Raw genomic sequence first — 16,169 nt, 5'->3', positions numbered from 1 at the left:
AATGTTTATGATATCCCATAACATCAGCAACAATGGTAAATGGTAATTTGCTAATGGTAAATCGTGTAACCAGTGTTGTTAGTAACTGGTTTCATCGGTTTGTATCGGAGTCGCTCCAGTTAATCCACACTCCACATCGGAGTGTTCCAGTTAAAGCTTTTTTAATCTATGTACAACTTTTGAACTAGCAGATAAGACCACAAGTCATATATTTGAAACCCGTGAAGCCTCTGTTTCTAAATCAATCATCCGTCTGGTTTATCAGAAACAGATTAATGGTGAAAGCATCCGGTGCAAACCTGGGACCTTTGAATAAAGTTTGACATATAATTTCACAAACAATACGACTTTGTTCACTGCAGCACTATATCCAAAAAAAACAAAAAAAAAAACAATATGTTTTATTTATAATTTAAAGATTAGTATATAATATTGCAATAAGATATGTGGGTTTATTATTTTATTGGAAACACTCTCAATTACAACGAGGGATTTCATCATGAATAAACAGGTTCAGACAACTAAAGTGACACTTGAAATACATGCAAGAAATATAAAACTAAACATTCGTATTTATGTCCTCACTAACTGGTTGTAGCTTTTAAGCCAAACAGGAACCTATCCAATGTTTCTTGTAAGAATGAATCACAGAAGCGAGTCTGAGCCTCTATTAATGTGCACACTTCAGCTCATCCTCCTGCACCACTGTAAACATCTACAACAGGAAAAAGAGAGAATAAAGTGTGTCAGACTCCATTCCCCAGAATGCATCTGTTAAACTACACCAAATGCACTGAATATGTGTGGGACAGTACTGCCAGTCACTGAGGCATATTACATATTGATAGACATGCATTCAAATTTCTTATACTATTCGATACAGGAAGACTAGAGTATTTGTATGTTGTATAAATATTGTAGAGTTATTGTAGCTTTGCTCACCATTGTTATTCTATAGAATTATGTCCTGCTGCTCCTTAACATCAGAACTGCAAAAAACAACAACATAAAAACATGATCATTACTAACAAGTATTTCTCCTATTCTCAAAATCAAAAGTAGCCACCCACAGTAACGTAACTAGCATTGGAAAATAAAGTTGATATTTCAGTTAGTTACAAATTGATAATTTTGGCAATGCTGGGAATTTTAAGCTATATTTTGTGTAACTTTGCTATAGTCAGTAAGGTATAGGTAAACAGACGAAGATGGAGGAGGTTCCAACACAAGTTTATTATAAAATATCCACAAGGTTAACAAAAGGTAACAACACACAGTAAATGTGAACGTGACCAGACAGAATGAACGTGAGGGTACAACTCGGGTGTTACGATTTGCGTGGAAGCAAAGGCTGAAGTCGGATCTAAACGCAGCAGTAGACTTTAATACAGATACAGAACAGACACTCGTGGTACGCACATTCAAACATACATTCAATAACTGACCATGAACAAAAGAGAAGACAGGATATAAATACACAGAGGGGATCAGGGAACAAGACACAGCTGGGGCAAATCAGAACAACGAGCGGGACCATACAACCTAACAAGACAACACACCTGAAACAAGGGACCTAATAATGACATGACTAGGATAACAGACTACAATTAACAAGGCACAAACTGAATAAAAGACCAAAGACAGAGAAACCACAAACCAGAAACATGACAAAATGAATAACACCGTAACATTATCCCCCCCTTCCATAAGGCGCGACCCCGCGCCGAATGAACATCAAATAGGGGCGGGAGGGTGGGCGCCCTGGAGGCTGACGAGGGCGTGGCTTACCCGGAACAGGAAGCCTCCAGGGCGAAGGCCAGGGCGGAGCAGGACGAGGCGAAGGCCAGGGCGGAGCAGGATGAGGCGAAGACCAGGGCGGAGCAGGACGAGGCGAAGGCCAGGGTGGAGCATGGCGTGGTGAAGGCCAGGGCGGAGCAGGACGAGGCGAAGGCCAGGGCGGAGCAGGACGAGGCGAAGGCCAGGGCGGAGCAGGACGAGGCGAAGGCCAGGGTGGAGCATGGCGTGGTGAAGGCCAGGGCGGAGCAGGACGAGATGGTGGCCAGGTCGGAGCAGGACGAGGCGAAGGCCAGGGCGGAGCAGGACGAGGCGAAGGCCAGGGTGGAGCATGGCGTGGCGAAGGCCAGGGTGGAGCATGGTGTGGCAAAGGCCAGGGTGGAGCATGGCGTGGCAAAGGCCAGGGCGGAGCACGATGAGATGGTGGCCAGGTCGGAGCAGACTCAGACGAGGATGAGGACCATGTCGACGTCGTCTCCATGGCCCTCACGGAGTACCTTCTGCCCCCCCCCAAAAAATACTTGGGGAAATCCTCGGGAGGAACCTCCATGTGGTAAATGGGTTCCGGGCAGGCCTCCCGGAGCTTGAAGGGCGCAGGCAGGACGAGGCGCAGAGGCGGGGCCGGCAGGGCGAGGCGCAGAGGCGGGACTGGCAGGGCGAGGCGCAGAGGCGGGGCTGGCAGGGCGAGGCGCAGAGGCGGGGCCGGCAGGGCGAGGCGCAGAGGCGGGGCCGGCAGGGCGAGGCGCAGAGGCGGGGCCGGCAGGGCGAGGAGTCTGGGAACGCCCTCCGTAGCCTGGCGAAGCAAACGAGTCCTCCTCCTCCTTCTGCGACGACGCTTCACTGGGCTTGATTCACTACTGGACGTACTTGACTCGGTAGACTCACTTGACTCGGTAGACTCACTTGACTCGGTAGACTCACTTGACTCGGTAGACTCACTTGACTCGGTTGCACTTGACTCACTTGACTCGGCGGCACTTGACTCGCTTGACTCGGCGGCACTTGACTCGCTTGACTCGGCGGCAATTGACTCACTTGACTCGGGAAGCGCGGTCTCACTTGACTCGGCGGCACTTGACTCAGTTGACTCGGGTTCGTCGAGGCTGAAGTGATGTGCAAGTTCGGCTGAGCGGACGAGAAGCGCGGGTTCGCGGAGCGCGGTCTCGGCAGGGCTGGGGTGAAGCGCGGGTTCGACATGGCGGGACCCTGGAATGACGGTCTTCCTGGCAGCACGTGCAGACCTCATAGGAGGATCAGCCACGCTGGAGATCTGTCCCGTACGGCCATAGACCGATCCGGAGGCTGGCTTGATTGCTGGCAAGACGTGGAGCGCGGTCTGAGGGGATACTGCGGGTTCGGCTGAGCAGACCTGAAGCGCGGGCTTGTGGAGCGTGGTCTCGGCAGAGCTGAAGTGAAGCGCGGGCGCGACCGGGGCGACGTGAAGCGCAGGCTCTCGCAGCTTCTCCTCCACGCCCACGGTAAACGAAGAGCCGCTCCACAACAGGGCCAAGTCGATATACCACTCTAAAGACCCGTGCGGACCAGGTTCGGGCATCAGAGACCGGAGTGGTTCCGATAATCCTCCGCGGAAGAAGATCTTCAGGCCGTGGGTGTTCATTTGCGCGAGATATGCCAGCTCGAGGAATTCTGCGACATAATCCTCGATGGCGCGATTCTCCTGGCGAAGACGGAGGATCTGGACATCAGGACTCCAGGTAGGCATGGCTGCTAGATCCTAGTGGGTCAGTTATTCTGTTACGATTTGCGTGGAAGCAAAGGCTGAAGTCGGATCTAAACGCAACAGTAGACTTTAATACAGATACAGAACAGACACTCGTGGTACGCACATCCAAACATACATTCAATAACTGACCATGAACAAAAGAGAAGACAGGATATAAATACACAGAGGGGATCAGGGAACAAGACACAGCTGGGGCAAATCAGAACAACGAGCGGGACCATACAACCTAACAAGACAACACACCTGAAACAAGGGACCTAATAATGACATGACTAGGATAACAGACTACAATTAACAAGGCACAAACTGAATAAAAGACCAAAGACAGAGAAACCACAAACCAGAAACATGACAAAATGAATAACACCGTAAAATCGGGTACAAGTCAAACTATAAGTCCATGAAAACTCAGACAAACTGTGAGACAGCCACTGTGGCTTGTGGTTTTCCAAAGTTACTAGCCACTCAGCATTTTCACTGGCCACAATTTTGGGGAAACCATGGGGAAAAATGGCCATGTAGATATTTTTATTTCATAATTATATTTCAGTGATATGTATCGAAGAATCTATATTTTAAACAACACTTAATTGCACTTAGTTTAATTCTTTCAGATGCCTTTTTAAAAGGCTAAAAATGAAAAATGTGTATATTATATATACAAATTCAACCCTCCAAAGTGGCAAGTAGGAGTGAATGCGTTAAACGCCACTGATGAAATACACACGCATTTGTCGGGTGTTAATGTCAAGCCTTGGTTTGTCTTTAAAATTGGCATGGAACTTAGTGATACTCTTTTCTTCCATATTGTGAAATATATATTATTATGACGAGTTAAATGGCCTCTTGAACAAGAAAAAACGTAAGGTGGGAGTTTGCAATTGGTGGATCTCATGTGAGTGACAGGTTATTGTCCCGCCCTCGCACTTGTAAACACGTCATCAGAGAAGACAAGAGATGTCGCTGCAGGAGGGAGGGGAAGTTACTTTGATTAAAGATTACACATGAATAACAAAATAAATAAGGATATGCACGGATAAATCATTTGTAATAGAAACTGCATTATTCCACAATTGTGAATTGTCAATTTTGATTTGATGGCGACTTTAAGAGGGTAAACGCTTAAAAGATGGTATAAACTTGTTCTTTTTCTTCGTAACTCTTACAGTTCCTAGGTTTTAGGTGTTGCTTGTGCATTCAACAAACTAATCTTTCAGTGCTTGGGAACCGAACATGAGGTGTCAACTTGAGGTCTGTCCGGCAGTGTGTGGCAACTGTCAGAAGTCATTGGTGATGTGCTGTTTTCCGTTCTCTGCTTTCTGCCAGGCCACAGTTTCATTTTTAGCCCACACAACCGCTAACAGTCACTCTGGCCTCTTTGAGTTGAAGCTGCTACATTCTCACAGTTTGCAGGCTCCTCCATGTATGGGAGTCTCACAGTGGGGAACAGCTGCCAGCACACGTCAGAGACTCGCTGATAGGGATGTTAGACGCACAAAGTGTGCAGATGTCTACAATAATGTTTCGTAGGGATGTTTTACCTGGGTTCCCCCATCAATTTGTTGCATTTTGTCTTTTTTTCTTTTTTTTTTCTTTTTTACATGTAACATTCGATTTTGATATTTGCACTAAATAAATAATAATTATAATAATAATTGTTTGACTTTCATTTAAACCTGATGCTGAATGTCTTTCAAAGATCTGAGTGGTGAAACAGCAAACCGTTCCTGGAGGCATAGTGTGCATTCTAAAGGATTTACAGACCCTTTAAAAACCAAGTTACAACATAACAGTCATACTTTTGATGCACATCAGCTTTTCTGAGATATTTGAATTATCTTACAGAGTGTAACTGCATGTCCATGAAGGACAAAACAAGTAGTTGTTGTTTTAAGGATCAATGTTTTTTTGCAATCTGATCATAATTACTACAATAACAATACAAATAATAATAGATTTTATTTTATTTTACTTTATATTTTTATTTTTTTTACATATTTATATATAATTTATTTATATATAAAAATATACACACTGGCATTTATAGACACACAGACACACACACACACACACACACACACACATTTTATATAAAAATAATAACATATATACATACATATATTATTAAAACAAAACATTTATGTTAAATGAGATTAATCATGATTATGTATTTCAATGTATTTCAATCGAAACCAGATTTTATTTACTGACCTGTGCACATCATCTTATTTCCTATCTTTTTCTTCCTGGATGGTCACCTCTGGTAAAAGAGAAAAGCAAACTGTCACCAACATATCTCTGTACCCATCCAGTACTCACACCCACACATTATACATGCTTTAAAACAACTCAAATTAATCATAGTCGGCACAAAAAATGATCGCTTGCCATTCCTTTCCCGGATAAACACCTTAAAGGATCAATGTCACTATAATCAGCTGAAAATGCAACTTGTGTCATATTAGCGTGTCAGGCACAGAGCAAACGATCCTGTACTTACGTTTGACCTCCAGCCTACAGGCAACTGTAGCCTCACCAAGGGAATTCTTGGCCCTGCAAGTGTAGACGCCACCATCAAAGCTGGATGGTTTGCGGATTTCGAGCGAGCACACTCCCTGGTTGTTGATCTGCCTGTATTTGGGATCATCCCCTATGAGCATCTGATTCTTCAGCCACTCGATCTTAGGCTGCAGACAAAATAAATGTCATTTCAACTGATGTAGTAACAACCCCGCAAACACATTTACGTTGTGGCAACCATATGTCGTCCAGTGGTTGTCCAGACACCCTAGGCACAACCTTTAGCAATGGCCCTGAACGGTGGTTCAATGTCAACATTGTGACAACGCTGTAACAACGTTCACACAACGTAGTCATAGCAACCTTTTGGCAATGTTGTTAGACGGTTGGGTAGGCTGCGTTGTGGCAACGTTCTGTGTTTGCTTGGAACTAACAAGTCATCCATTAAACTGGAACGTTTCACACGTATGTTTAACACAGTACCATTTAAACACTCTTGCAATTAAACAAAATCAATTTTAATAAGGTGTAATTAATACATGGATGACAAACTGAGAGGCATTGAATAACCCACAGTAATGTTGTGAACTGGTGTAACTGAAGCTATATAACCCAACTCCAGTGCTAATGCTTCCCTAACCTCATTAATTTTATCTCTCACACACACTTAGAGGTGTCATGGTCCTTATATAAAATGTCACACGTCTCAGTCCCTGAATTTCTGCCCCCTTGTGGTTCATCAGCTGCACCGTATGGGTCAAATTTACAGAGGCATTTCAGCATTCTGTTAGCACGTACTATAGCATTAGGATGCTAACTAATGTCCCACTGCTCCATGGGTAACTTTCCCATGAAAAGAGAAACATAGAGCTCCTCTGGGATCTAATATCGTTGGTTCCACACACAAATTGTGTCCACAAGATGCTACATTTTTTCAGACATCAAGCTAGCACAGAATGGCTAATGCAAAGGTGTTTTAGGGAAGATTGAGATGAGGTCTTAATTAACGTACACTCCTTCATGAATTAAACTAATGTTTAAATCCAGTGAAAACTTGTCTAAGTAAAAGCGCTTTGCAGGAAATAATGAAGGAGTTACAGTAGCCAAGCTGAAGCTATAACTATGTTAGCTATACTTTTTGAGGACAATGGACGTCAAAAACTGATCTAACAGATATGGCAATGCACAACAGATCGTAGCAGGGATCTTGCTAATCGAACCACTGATTATTCTGTGCTGATCTTATATTTCCATAAACATGTAGCATGTGTTCTTCAAAGACTATGCTGTTTAGTCAACTTGCTGACTTTCACAAACTGGCAGTGTTAAGGGCTCAATGACATAAGACTGTCCAAGATTAATTAATACATCTGGATAATGAACATCATTCCTTTGCATTATGAAAAGAATTTTAAATGGGAGGAATAATCTAACATAATCCTGTTGAGGAAGCAATTACCATGTAGCTCCACTGAGCCAAATAGTTCAGAGCAAGTTGAGGAAGTGCATTTCCAGTACATAATCTTTCTTTCTCCAATGTTTGGTTATTGTACATTTTCACACTGTCGCCAACTCTTGTGTCCGAGACGTATCCTGATTTTGTAGCACCAAAGTGAAAAAGTAAGTTTAACCGTGTCAACTGGTCCGGATAAACATGATGGATAGGCACAGTTTCACAACGATGGTGGAAAATAATAATATATCATGATGTTCTCCAGTGGCGTTGATGGTTTTAGGTTTCCAACTTCATCCAAAAACCTCGAGACACCCTGGAACTGGTTTGGTGCCAAATAGAAATTAAGCCAGAACATGAAAATCTGGAGCAAGGGTTTTTGAATGTCACAGTCTTTATATAAATTTCACTAATGACTATGACTATGTGACCCTGACTATGTGACATTCTCTCCCCTTCTGACAATGAGAAACTTGTCCATGCATTTGTAACATCTGGACTAGTCCCAAGCTATGGAACTCTCTTCCTGACAACCTGAGCAATTGACTTTCTGCACTTTTAAAATGTCTCTCAAAACACATTTGATCACTAGGGTCTTTACTTGATTTACGTTTTGTTTCTCTCTTCTGTAAAGCACTTTGTGAACACTGTTTTTAAAAAGTGGTACTGTATATAAATAAAGCTTTACTTAATAAAGTACACTTTGGAACAGAGTGTATTGTTTGGATCATGTTGTAAATATTATACCCATTCTATTGAGGAAGCCATAACTGTGTTCTTGAACATGTTATGTTCTATCATGGCTTTGAAGGTTTTAAATGTCTAAATACAACATTCCCAAGAGACCCTGGACATCTCTGGAACTTTGTTAGCACAAAATAGACAGCAGGCCGAATCACTGCAAGCTTTAATGAACAAGAATTGTGAAGTGTCCTAGAAGACTACCTCATCAGGATTTTCATTCAGCCCAGTTTTTGCATCCATCTCAGCTGTTCTCGAAACTTGATTCTATGTCCCCCTCCTTGGGAATGACAAGCTAACATAGTCCCCACTTGACTGTTTACCAGCTGGCTTTAGTGGTCAGCAGGAATGACCAACATCACTGTGCTTTTTGTGCCTTATGACTACAGCTATGGGTATACTTAAGCTATTTATTGAGCTTGAACCCAAGGACGTTTGGATATGTTGATACCATCATTGGATTATTAACAACTGTTGTTTGAATTACAACGATACTCTTTCAGAAGTATATTTGTAGTGACTCATCAGCTAATTCCTGGCTCCAAACATTTAGCTACTGGTTGGTACATTGTCCACAATATAAAATGTAAAAGGAGGGCATGGAGGACTATACCAAATCAGCAGAAGAGAGATCATCCATACCTTTGGACTGCCTCGGACTGCACACAGTAGTTTAGTGTTGTAGCCCACAGTGGCAGCTCTGTCGTTGAGGAGAGCTGTGAACTTGGGAGCCTCACTGAAATCGTGCTCCTTGTACTCTGGTGGTTTGTAGACAATACCTACAGGACAGGGGACAACAACCTCAGCCGGGACTGACAGTTGTCAGGAGGGTATAGCTGTTACATGGCATTAGGATGTGCAAAGCTACTGGTTTTAAAATCAATTAGTTGGTGGGTTCCTGGTCAGGTTCCAATCGGACACGTTCCATAGAAGGGGTGCAATCCAAGTTGGAACAGCAAAAGATGTCCGTCTGAATGTTTATGGCTGTAGCACCTATGAATTTAAGACATGGGTGTCCAATCCTGCTCCTGGAGGGCCAACAACTGGCTGGAAGTTTCTATTGATCCCCAACATCATTCATCTACCCTCATTTACTATTTGCTACATTACACCACTGATATAGTCCATTTGAATGAGTGAATGAAATTGAGGGCGCAAATTCGGAAACTGAGAGCAGGACACTGGAAATCATTTGCAGTAATTCTCAGAGTATGTGCATTCTTTAGCAGCTAGCTTTTAATTGTACATTGGTTGAATACTCATTGTAGAGGTGCATTGTGGGATTGAATGAGTGAACTTGATAATGTCCAATATGGTTTCGGAGATCATTACAAATGGTAGTCCCTTCTAATAGTGCACTTTATGGTAATACCTTTTTTTGAAAGTCCAATTTAGACATTCTATTGACTATAAGTAACTTTGCAACTTCATAACAACAACCAGTCATTGGAGTTTTAGAAGACATTCTGCTTAATATCTGCTAATATATTATTCTATTGTATAACATTTGATGGTCCCCCAACAGACATTCAACTGCCTATAAGTAACTTTGCAAGTATACTGTGGTTCAACTTATTCTACTAACCCTCACCTAACCTAACAGTCTGCATATTCTAATGAGAGTTAGTTGACATTACTTTAGACATTAGTTTATAGTTAGTAGAATGTCTAAAGTGTACAATTTAAAATAAAATGGAACCCACTACATAAGGGTGGAGGGGATAATTTCGGACACTCTTTGATAGCTGGTACAGGTGTATTTAAAGGAACCGTTTGTAAGATTGTGGCCAAAACTGGTACTGCAATCACTTTCAAATTACTGTAGAGCAGTGTATCCCCTCCCCCTCCCCCCTGACTCGAGGTTGCCAGATAGGCTGCAGAATCCAGCAGGATTCTTCTCCGTTTTCAGCCGTCTCCATCTTTCAAAGGCATCTCCTATACAAATCCTTGTTTTATTTCGCACTTTGTCACAAAGTATTTCGGAACCATAACCAGTTTTTTTTGGATTCGTAACGTTAGACATTTTTTTATCCGACACGTTTGTAGCTGCAGCTGAGGTAACTACAGCAGAGCTGGCAACCCGGATGCCGCAACACTACTGACTTTGTGATTGGTAGATAGGTGGAGGGTGGCGCATCAGACCAAAACACAACATCACAACATCAACATCAGTTGAGGGCTGCAACTTCACTTTTTAAATGACAATATCCTGGCCGGACTACTATTGTCAGTGATTTAAGTATTTGAAATGAACATGATTTCTTAATGTCTAGTGACATATCAGGGCCATTTTATGATTAATTGAAATACATTTCTTACATACGGTTCATTTTGATTTGGGCTGGAGCTAAACTCTGATGGAAGGTGGCCCTCCAGGAGCAGGACTGGACCCCCTTGATTTAAGGCAATTGTCTCTAACTCAGCTCTTGGTGGGCCACTGTCCTGAAGAGTTTAGCTCCAGCCAGCTCTCTAACTCACCTACCTGGAAGTTTCTAGAGCAGAATTGCCCCAAATAGGCCACTCTTTTAGGGGACAGCCATTTGTATTGGTGTCTGAAACTATAGTGAACGAGTGCACTCATTCAATCTCATAATGCACCACAATAACAAGTGTACAACTGATGTAGGCTCAACGGCTAGAGAATACCCAAAGTGTACTGTGAAAGCCGTGTCAAATGAATTATCGCATCATTCCATCCGTTTTCCAAACCGCTGGTCCAATGTGGCTACAGCATAATATAACAAATGTATAAATGTATTTTTAATTGATTATTATATTTGTTTAATTAAGGTTTATAAATGCTAGTTTCCCTAGCAGACTTCCTTTTTTTTTTCATTACAACTGTAGCTGCCAGTTTGCTAAGTTTAAAATGATTATTCAAAAGCAAGTACAAAATATGCTCACTCAGTGTCCGAATTCACTCACTCAATTTCATTCACTCCTTCAAGTGGACTATATTAGTGGAGTAATGTAGGGAAGAGTGAAGAGGGTATAGGGGTTAATTTTGAACACAGCTTAGTAATCCTGAAAACCTTGATTAGATCTGATGAGTTAAATTAGGGTTGGAGCTAATCTGCAGGTTAGAGACCACTGATTTAAGGGGAAAAGAGGTTGATTGCCCGATGAGTATGCTAACTGTATAACAGCTAAGGCATTGCAAGCTGCTAGCATGGTAATTAAAGCTCTAAACATATCAAAAATATATCATCATCATTGTTTTCATAAACATCAAAATGAAAAAAAAAAAAATAGAAATTTAGTTAAATTATTTGATCTCACTAATCAGTTGAAAAGTTGAACATTGTGACACCTCGCTAATTGTTATATTAATATATATTATATCATTTGTATGCAACAAAGATAGCATAGAATGTGCTAACCTAAAAGCCTTGTTCTTGCAGAAAGATTTTGGCTCAGGACAGAAGGTTATAACATTCTGGAAGTTAAGAAACGTCACCAGCTCAGTGTCAGCTACTTCAGGATGTAACAGCTATACTTATGCAGAGAGATGGCTGATGCATGTTGCTAAATTATTTTCAGTTTTGCAGCACTCCAGCGTAATCCATTGTATTATGCAGACACCATGTACGATAACTGTCGCACTCAAGGCAGAGCCAAGTCTTATCTCCACACAATGAGAACACTTAGTACTATATGTGCAGTCAATGTTTGCTGCCAACAAAAACTTAAGTTAGTTAACAGTTATTTTAGGAAGTTATTAATATCAATTATATCAATAAGTAAGTTTATTTGTAAGCGGGTTTGCATCTTGCCATATAATAAAGAATGTGAGATTGTGTGCAAATAATTACCCTCTTTTTTAATATTTTTGTGGAAACCCTGACATTTGTTTTTCTTGATTGTTTGACGGATATAAATGTCAAAAGAACAGCTTTTATTTTAAATATTAATATTTTGAAAAATTAAAACTTTACTGTCACTTTAGATCAATTTAATTAATCTTTGCTAAATACAATTATTCATACTATACATTTAAAACATAAATCTTACTGACCTCAAACCTTTGAAAATGTGCCAACTTTCTATGTTGCATGACAACCAAAAACAGCCTGCAGTTATGATAGTGAATTTAATTACTTAGTGGAAGGATTGTTTATTGTGATTGTTGTATTTATTTCTGTCATGGCAACTCTCCATGTGTGTGGCATAGTAATGGATATGACAGTGTTGATATTGGTCTTGGCTGAATAGTTCTGCTACGCTGCTGTTGCTGCTGCAGAACAAGTATGGGACTTGCTACTGCTATACATGGTAAGCACATAAGACATGCAGCTGCTTTACAATATAGCATACATGAATTACTCACAGGTGGAGCTGGGGAAGGTGGAGGGTTTTCTGAAAGTGCACTGCAACTGCTACAGCAAAAGCTCACCAAACATTTGAAGGTTGAACAGCGAGCTCATTGGCTACAGCAGGAACCAATCAGCTGTTTTCTAGAGAATGATGTCATTGCAAGCAGATCGAGTTATGGACTATATGCCTGCGCCATCTAGAGTTTCTTTGTATTTATTGAATATGGGTGTATTTTATCCTTATGCTGCCAACAATAAGCCACTCAAGGCCATAGATTAGTAAGTTTACCCCATGTAAGGCATTAATTATTGTTTTCATTTACTTTTCTTCAGAAACCAAGTTAACTTTACCTAATGCAGGGATGGGCAACTTCAGTCCTGGAAGGCCCTTGTCCTACAGAGTTTAGCGTCAACCCCAATCAAACACACCTGAACAAGCTAATCAAGGTCTTCAGGATTACTAGAAAGTTACAGGCAGGTGATTTTTTCAGGGTTGGAGCTAAACTCTGTAGGACAGTGGCCCTCCAGGACCAACGTTGCCTATCCCTGACCTAATGGGAGAGGTTTGAAGTGCCGTAAAACAATAACGTTGTGACCTCACCTGTTTTCTGAATATGAGCAGCATCTTTTGTTACAGCAGCAGTCTCACTCTTTCCAACCTTGTTTTCGGCAAAAACTCTGAAGGTGTATACATTTCCCATCACAAGGTCAGTGATTGTGGCGTTCAGCCTGTGGAAGTGCTCGAGAACCGTGAACCAATCCTGCCAAAAACAGAAGAACTCTTAGTATGACAGGACATTATAGACTATCACTAAATTGTACACAAGCAAGGGAAATATTTCCCCTGTGGGTTCCATCCGATAAATAAATAAATCATAAACAAAGTGATTTGCAATTACAGTGTTAAATATCTTTGGCTTTGGCAAAAGTGCTTTTAGATAAAGTGTTTTTGTACTGTACAGTATGTTCTCCAGATATCTTGTATTCACATCAAGCTAGCTGTTTAGTATCATGAATCGCATCATGACAGTCAGAGTTATGATATGTCATTATGGAGCGCTCTCTCTCTATCTGTCAGCACTTTACACATTCCCAACCGGATGATCTCCCGCCAAGAAGTCATCTGACCCATGCCTCGAACACCCAGATACAAGCTTATAGATAGACGCGTCAAGTCCATATACAGAGTCTCAAGACTCTTCGTTTAGATTTACAGACTTGACAGGAGGCTAAATTAAGCCTGATGACATACATCCCACTTTAAAAACAAACAAAACGAAAAAACTTGTTTTGAGGAGGATTCACTGCTTGCTGTCAATTTTCACTGTGGTAAGTGGATGTGGTTTAGGCTATCAGAGCATGCTCACATCTGCCTGAAGTTACCTAATACAGATTTTTGAAATATTGACTGTCACCTTCAGAAGGTCAAACTCAATATTATGGTATACTGTATATGAGCTGATTTTGGTGGCTTTGTATGGATTTTTCTGATTTGTATTTTCTATGCATCCCGGCTATCAAAATAAATAAATGTATTAATTATATAGTTTTTAATAAGGAGAAACTCACACAGTAACTGGGTTTCAAATAAAATGTATAATACAGTTAAATGTTACGATGTTAAAGTCTTTTGCCCTCACGCTAAATTCTTGATCAAGTAGATTCCTATTGAAATGACTTAAACTTGTCAAAAAATGGTAAATGTGGCTGCATCTTTAGCTTAGGGAAATATATTAGTTAGTGGAATAACTACATAAAATATATAAATATTTAATATATATAAATATATACAATTGTATTTTTTATTTTATTTTAGGGTTTCACACAAAATGTGGGGCCATAGGCGAAGTGTGTGTAAGGCTGTGCCACGGACTCAAGACTATTTTATCACTCAAACTACTGACTAATGCTTCTTCTGATTGCTTTTAGAGGGAAAAGCTGCCCGTTACAGCTGGTCGAGGATCAGTAATAATAGCACATTGGAGAAACAGATTAGATGATTGCGCTCTTGAGAGCGTCAAAGGTTTCTATTTACAGTGTTTTGCAGCGTTGAGCAATGTAGCCAATCACAAGCATATCTGTTGATTTCTTGAAGCCATAGCTAATCAGATGTGTTTAAATAAGAATCCACTTAACACTCAAAACGCCTGAGCTTTTGTCCAGTGCGGAGTTCCGCATTCTCACAAACCGTCTCGGGTTACGTATGTAACCCTTGTTCGCTGAGAAAGGGAACGAGACACTGCGTCGGTTACAACACTAGGGGAACGCCCTTCAGCGGAGCGCGTCTGAATTCATGAATGAAATCGAATCCAATCCTATTGGCGTTGCGTGATGACGTAGCGTGTGACGGCATAAGCGGATGTATAAAAAAGCATGCCGGCACACAGAAATGTCAGCTTTTTTTGCTATGAAGCAAGTGCTCCAGGCGGGGTGAGGTGTGGCGAAGCGACGCAGTGTCTCGTTCCCTTTCTCAGGGAACAAGGGTTACATTCGTAACCCGAGACGTTCCCTTTCGAGGGAACTCGAACTGCGTCGGTTACGACACTAGGGGAACGAGATACCCACTATATCACAACGAACCCCGCTCATCCAAGTGTGAAGCTGTCTTCAGGCACAACCTAGGACGAAAGCACTCGTGCACCGGGTGTAGAGGGAAGGTCCAGACTGTAAAACCTGAATGTGTGCGGAGTAGCCCAGCCAGCCGCCTCACATATGTCATGTATAGAAACCCCTGAAAGGAGGGCTCTAGATGATGCTATGCCTCTGGTGGAGTGAGCCCTCACGGCCATGGGTGAAAGCAAATTGCGCACCTGATAAGCCAGGGAAATAGTCTGAACGATCCAGTTGCTAATGGTCTGCTTAGAGGCGGGAAGCCCCTTCTTGGGCGACCCGAAACACACCAGCAACTGGTCCGACTTCCGCCATGAGGAGGACCTCTGGATATAACACTACAGTGGTCTGACAGGGCAGAGCAGATGAAGTCTCTCCTCATCCGCCGTCACATGAGGTGGAGGATGAAATGCCTGCAGAACCAAAGGCCGTGCCACATTAGATGGCACCTTGGGCAAATAGCCGGGCCTGGGGTGTAAGATGGCCTTAATGTTGCCTGGAGCAAACTCCAAGCACCCATTGTAAATAGAGAGCGCCTGGAGATCTCCTACCCTCCTCAGAGAAGTAATGGCCAACAAAAAGACCACCTTAAACGAAAGGTTCTTGGCCTCAGCCGACTCCAATGGTTCGAAGGGGGCCTCGGCCAGCCCTTCGAGAACCACTGCCAGGTCCCAAGAGGGAACCCTGGTGCGAATCGCAGGTCTCATCCTCCAGGCTCCACGGAGGAAACGTACGACCAGGTGATGCCTCCCCAGAGGACCATCAGTCAGAGGAGCGTGGAATGCCGCAATGGCAGCCACATAAACCTTGAGTGTGGACGGGGTAAGCCCGGCAGAAAAGCGGTCTTGGAGAAACCTCCAGCACTGAAGCCACTGGGCAGTGAACTGGGTCCAAATCACGCTCTCTGCACCAAATGGAAAAAAACATTCCACTTAAGGCCGTATAACTTCCTCGTGGAGGGAGCTCTGGAAGTGAGTATAGTTTCAACCACTTC

General features: G+C 42.3%; 1 protein-coding gene across 5 annotated transcripts in view; it reads right to left on the bottom strand.

Annotated features, from left to right (window-relative positions):
* Window positions 1–445: 445 nt before the first annotated feature.
* Window positions 446–16,169, bottom strand: part of mybpha (myosin binding protein Ha) — a 28,662-nt gene continuing 12,938 nt past the window's right edge. For 3 of the 5 annotated variants that reach the window (XM_056238390.1, XM_056238391.1, XM_056238393.1), the window contains 6 exons: window positions 13,167–13,326; window positions 8,895–9,064; window positions 6,039–6,225; window positions 5,750–5,798; window positions 943–989; window positions 446–715 (listed from right to left, as the gene is read on the bottom strand). In XM_056238390.1, the coding sequence (XP_056094365.1) occupies window positions 5,764–5,798; window positions 6,039–6,225; window positions 8,895–9,064; window positions 13,167–13,326 (552 nt within the window). In that variant the 3' untranslated portion in view covers window positions 446–715; window positions 943–989; window positions 5,750–5,763. The remainder of the gene's footprint in view (window positions 716–942; window positions 990–5,749; window positions 5,799–6,038; window positions 6,226–8,894; window positions 9,065–13,166; window positions 13,327–16,169) is intronic. The other 2 variants (XM_056238392.1, XM_056238394.1) reach the window with 1 other exon arrangement.

The sequence above is a fragment of the Rhinichthys klamathensis genome, unplaced genomic scaffold, assembly GCF_029890125.1.
Source record: "Rhinichthys klamathensis goyatoka isolate OS25496 unplaced genomic scaffold, OSU_Roscu_1.1 h1tg000521l_1, whole genome shotgun sequence".
NCBI classification, from domain to species: domain Eukaryota; kingdom Metazoa; phylum Chordata; class Actinopteri; order Cypriniformes; family Leuciscidae; genus Rhinichthys; species Rhinichthys klamathensis.
The sequence above is the reverse complement of the archived record's forward strand: the minus strand, read 5'-3'. Positions and strand labels throughout refer to the sequence as shown.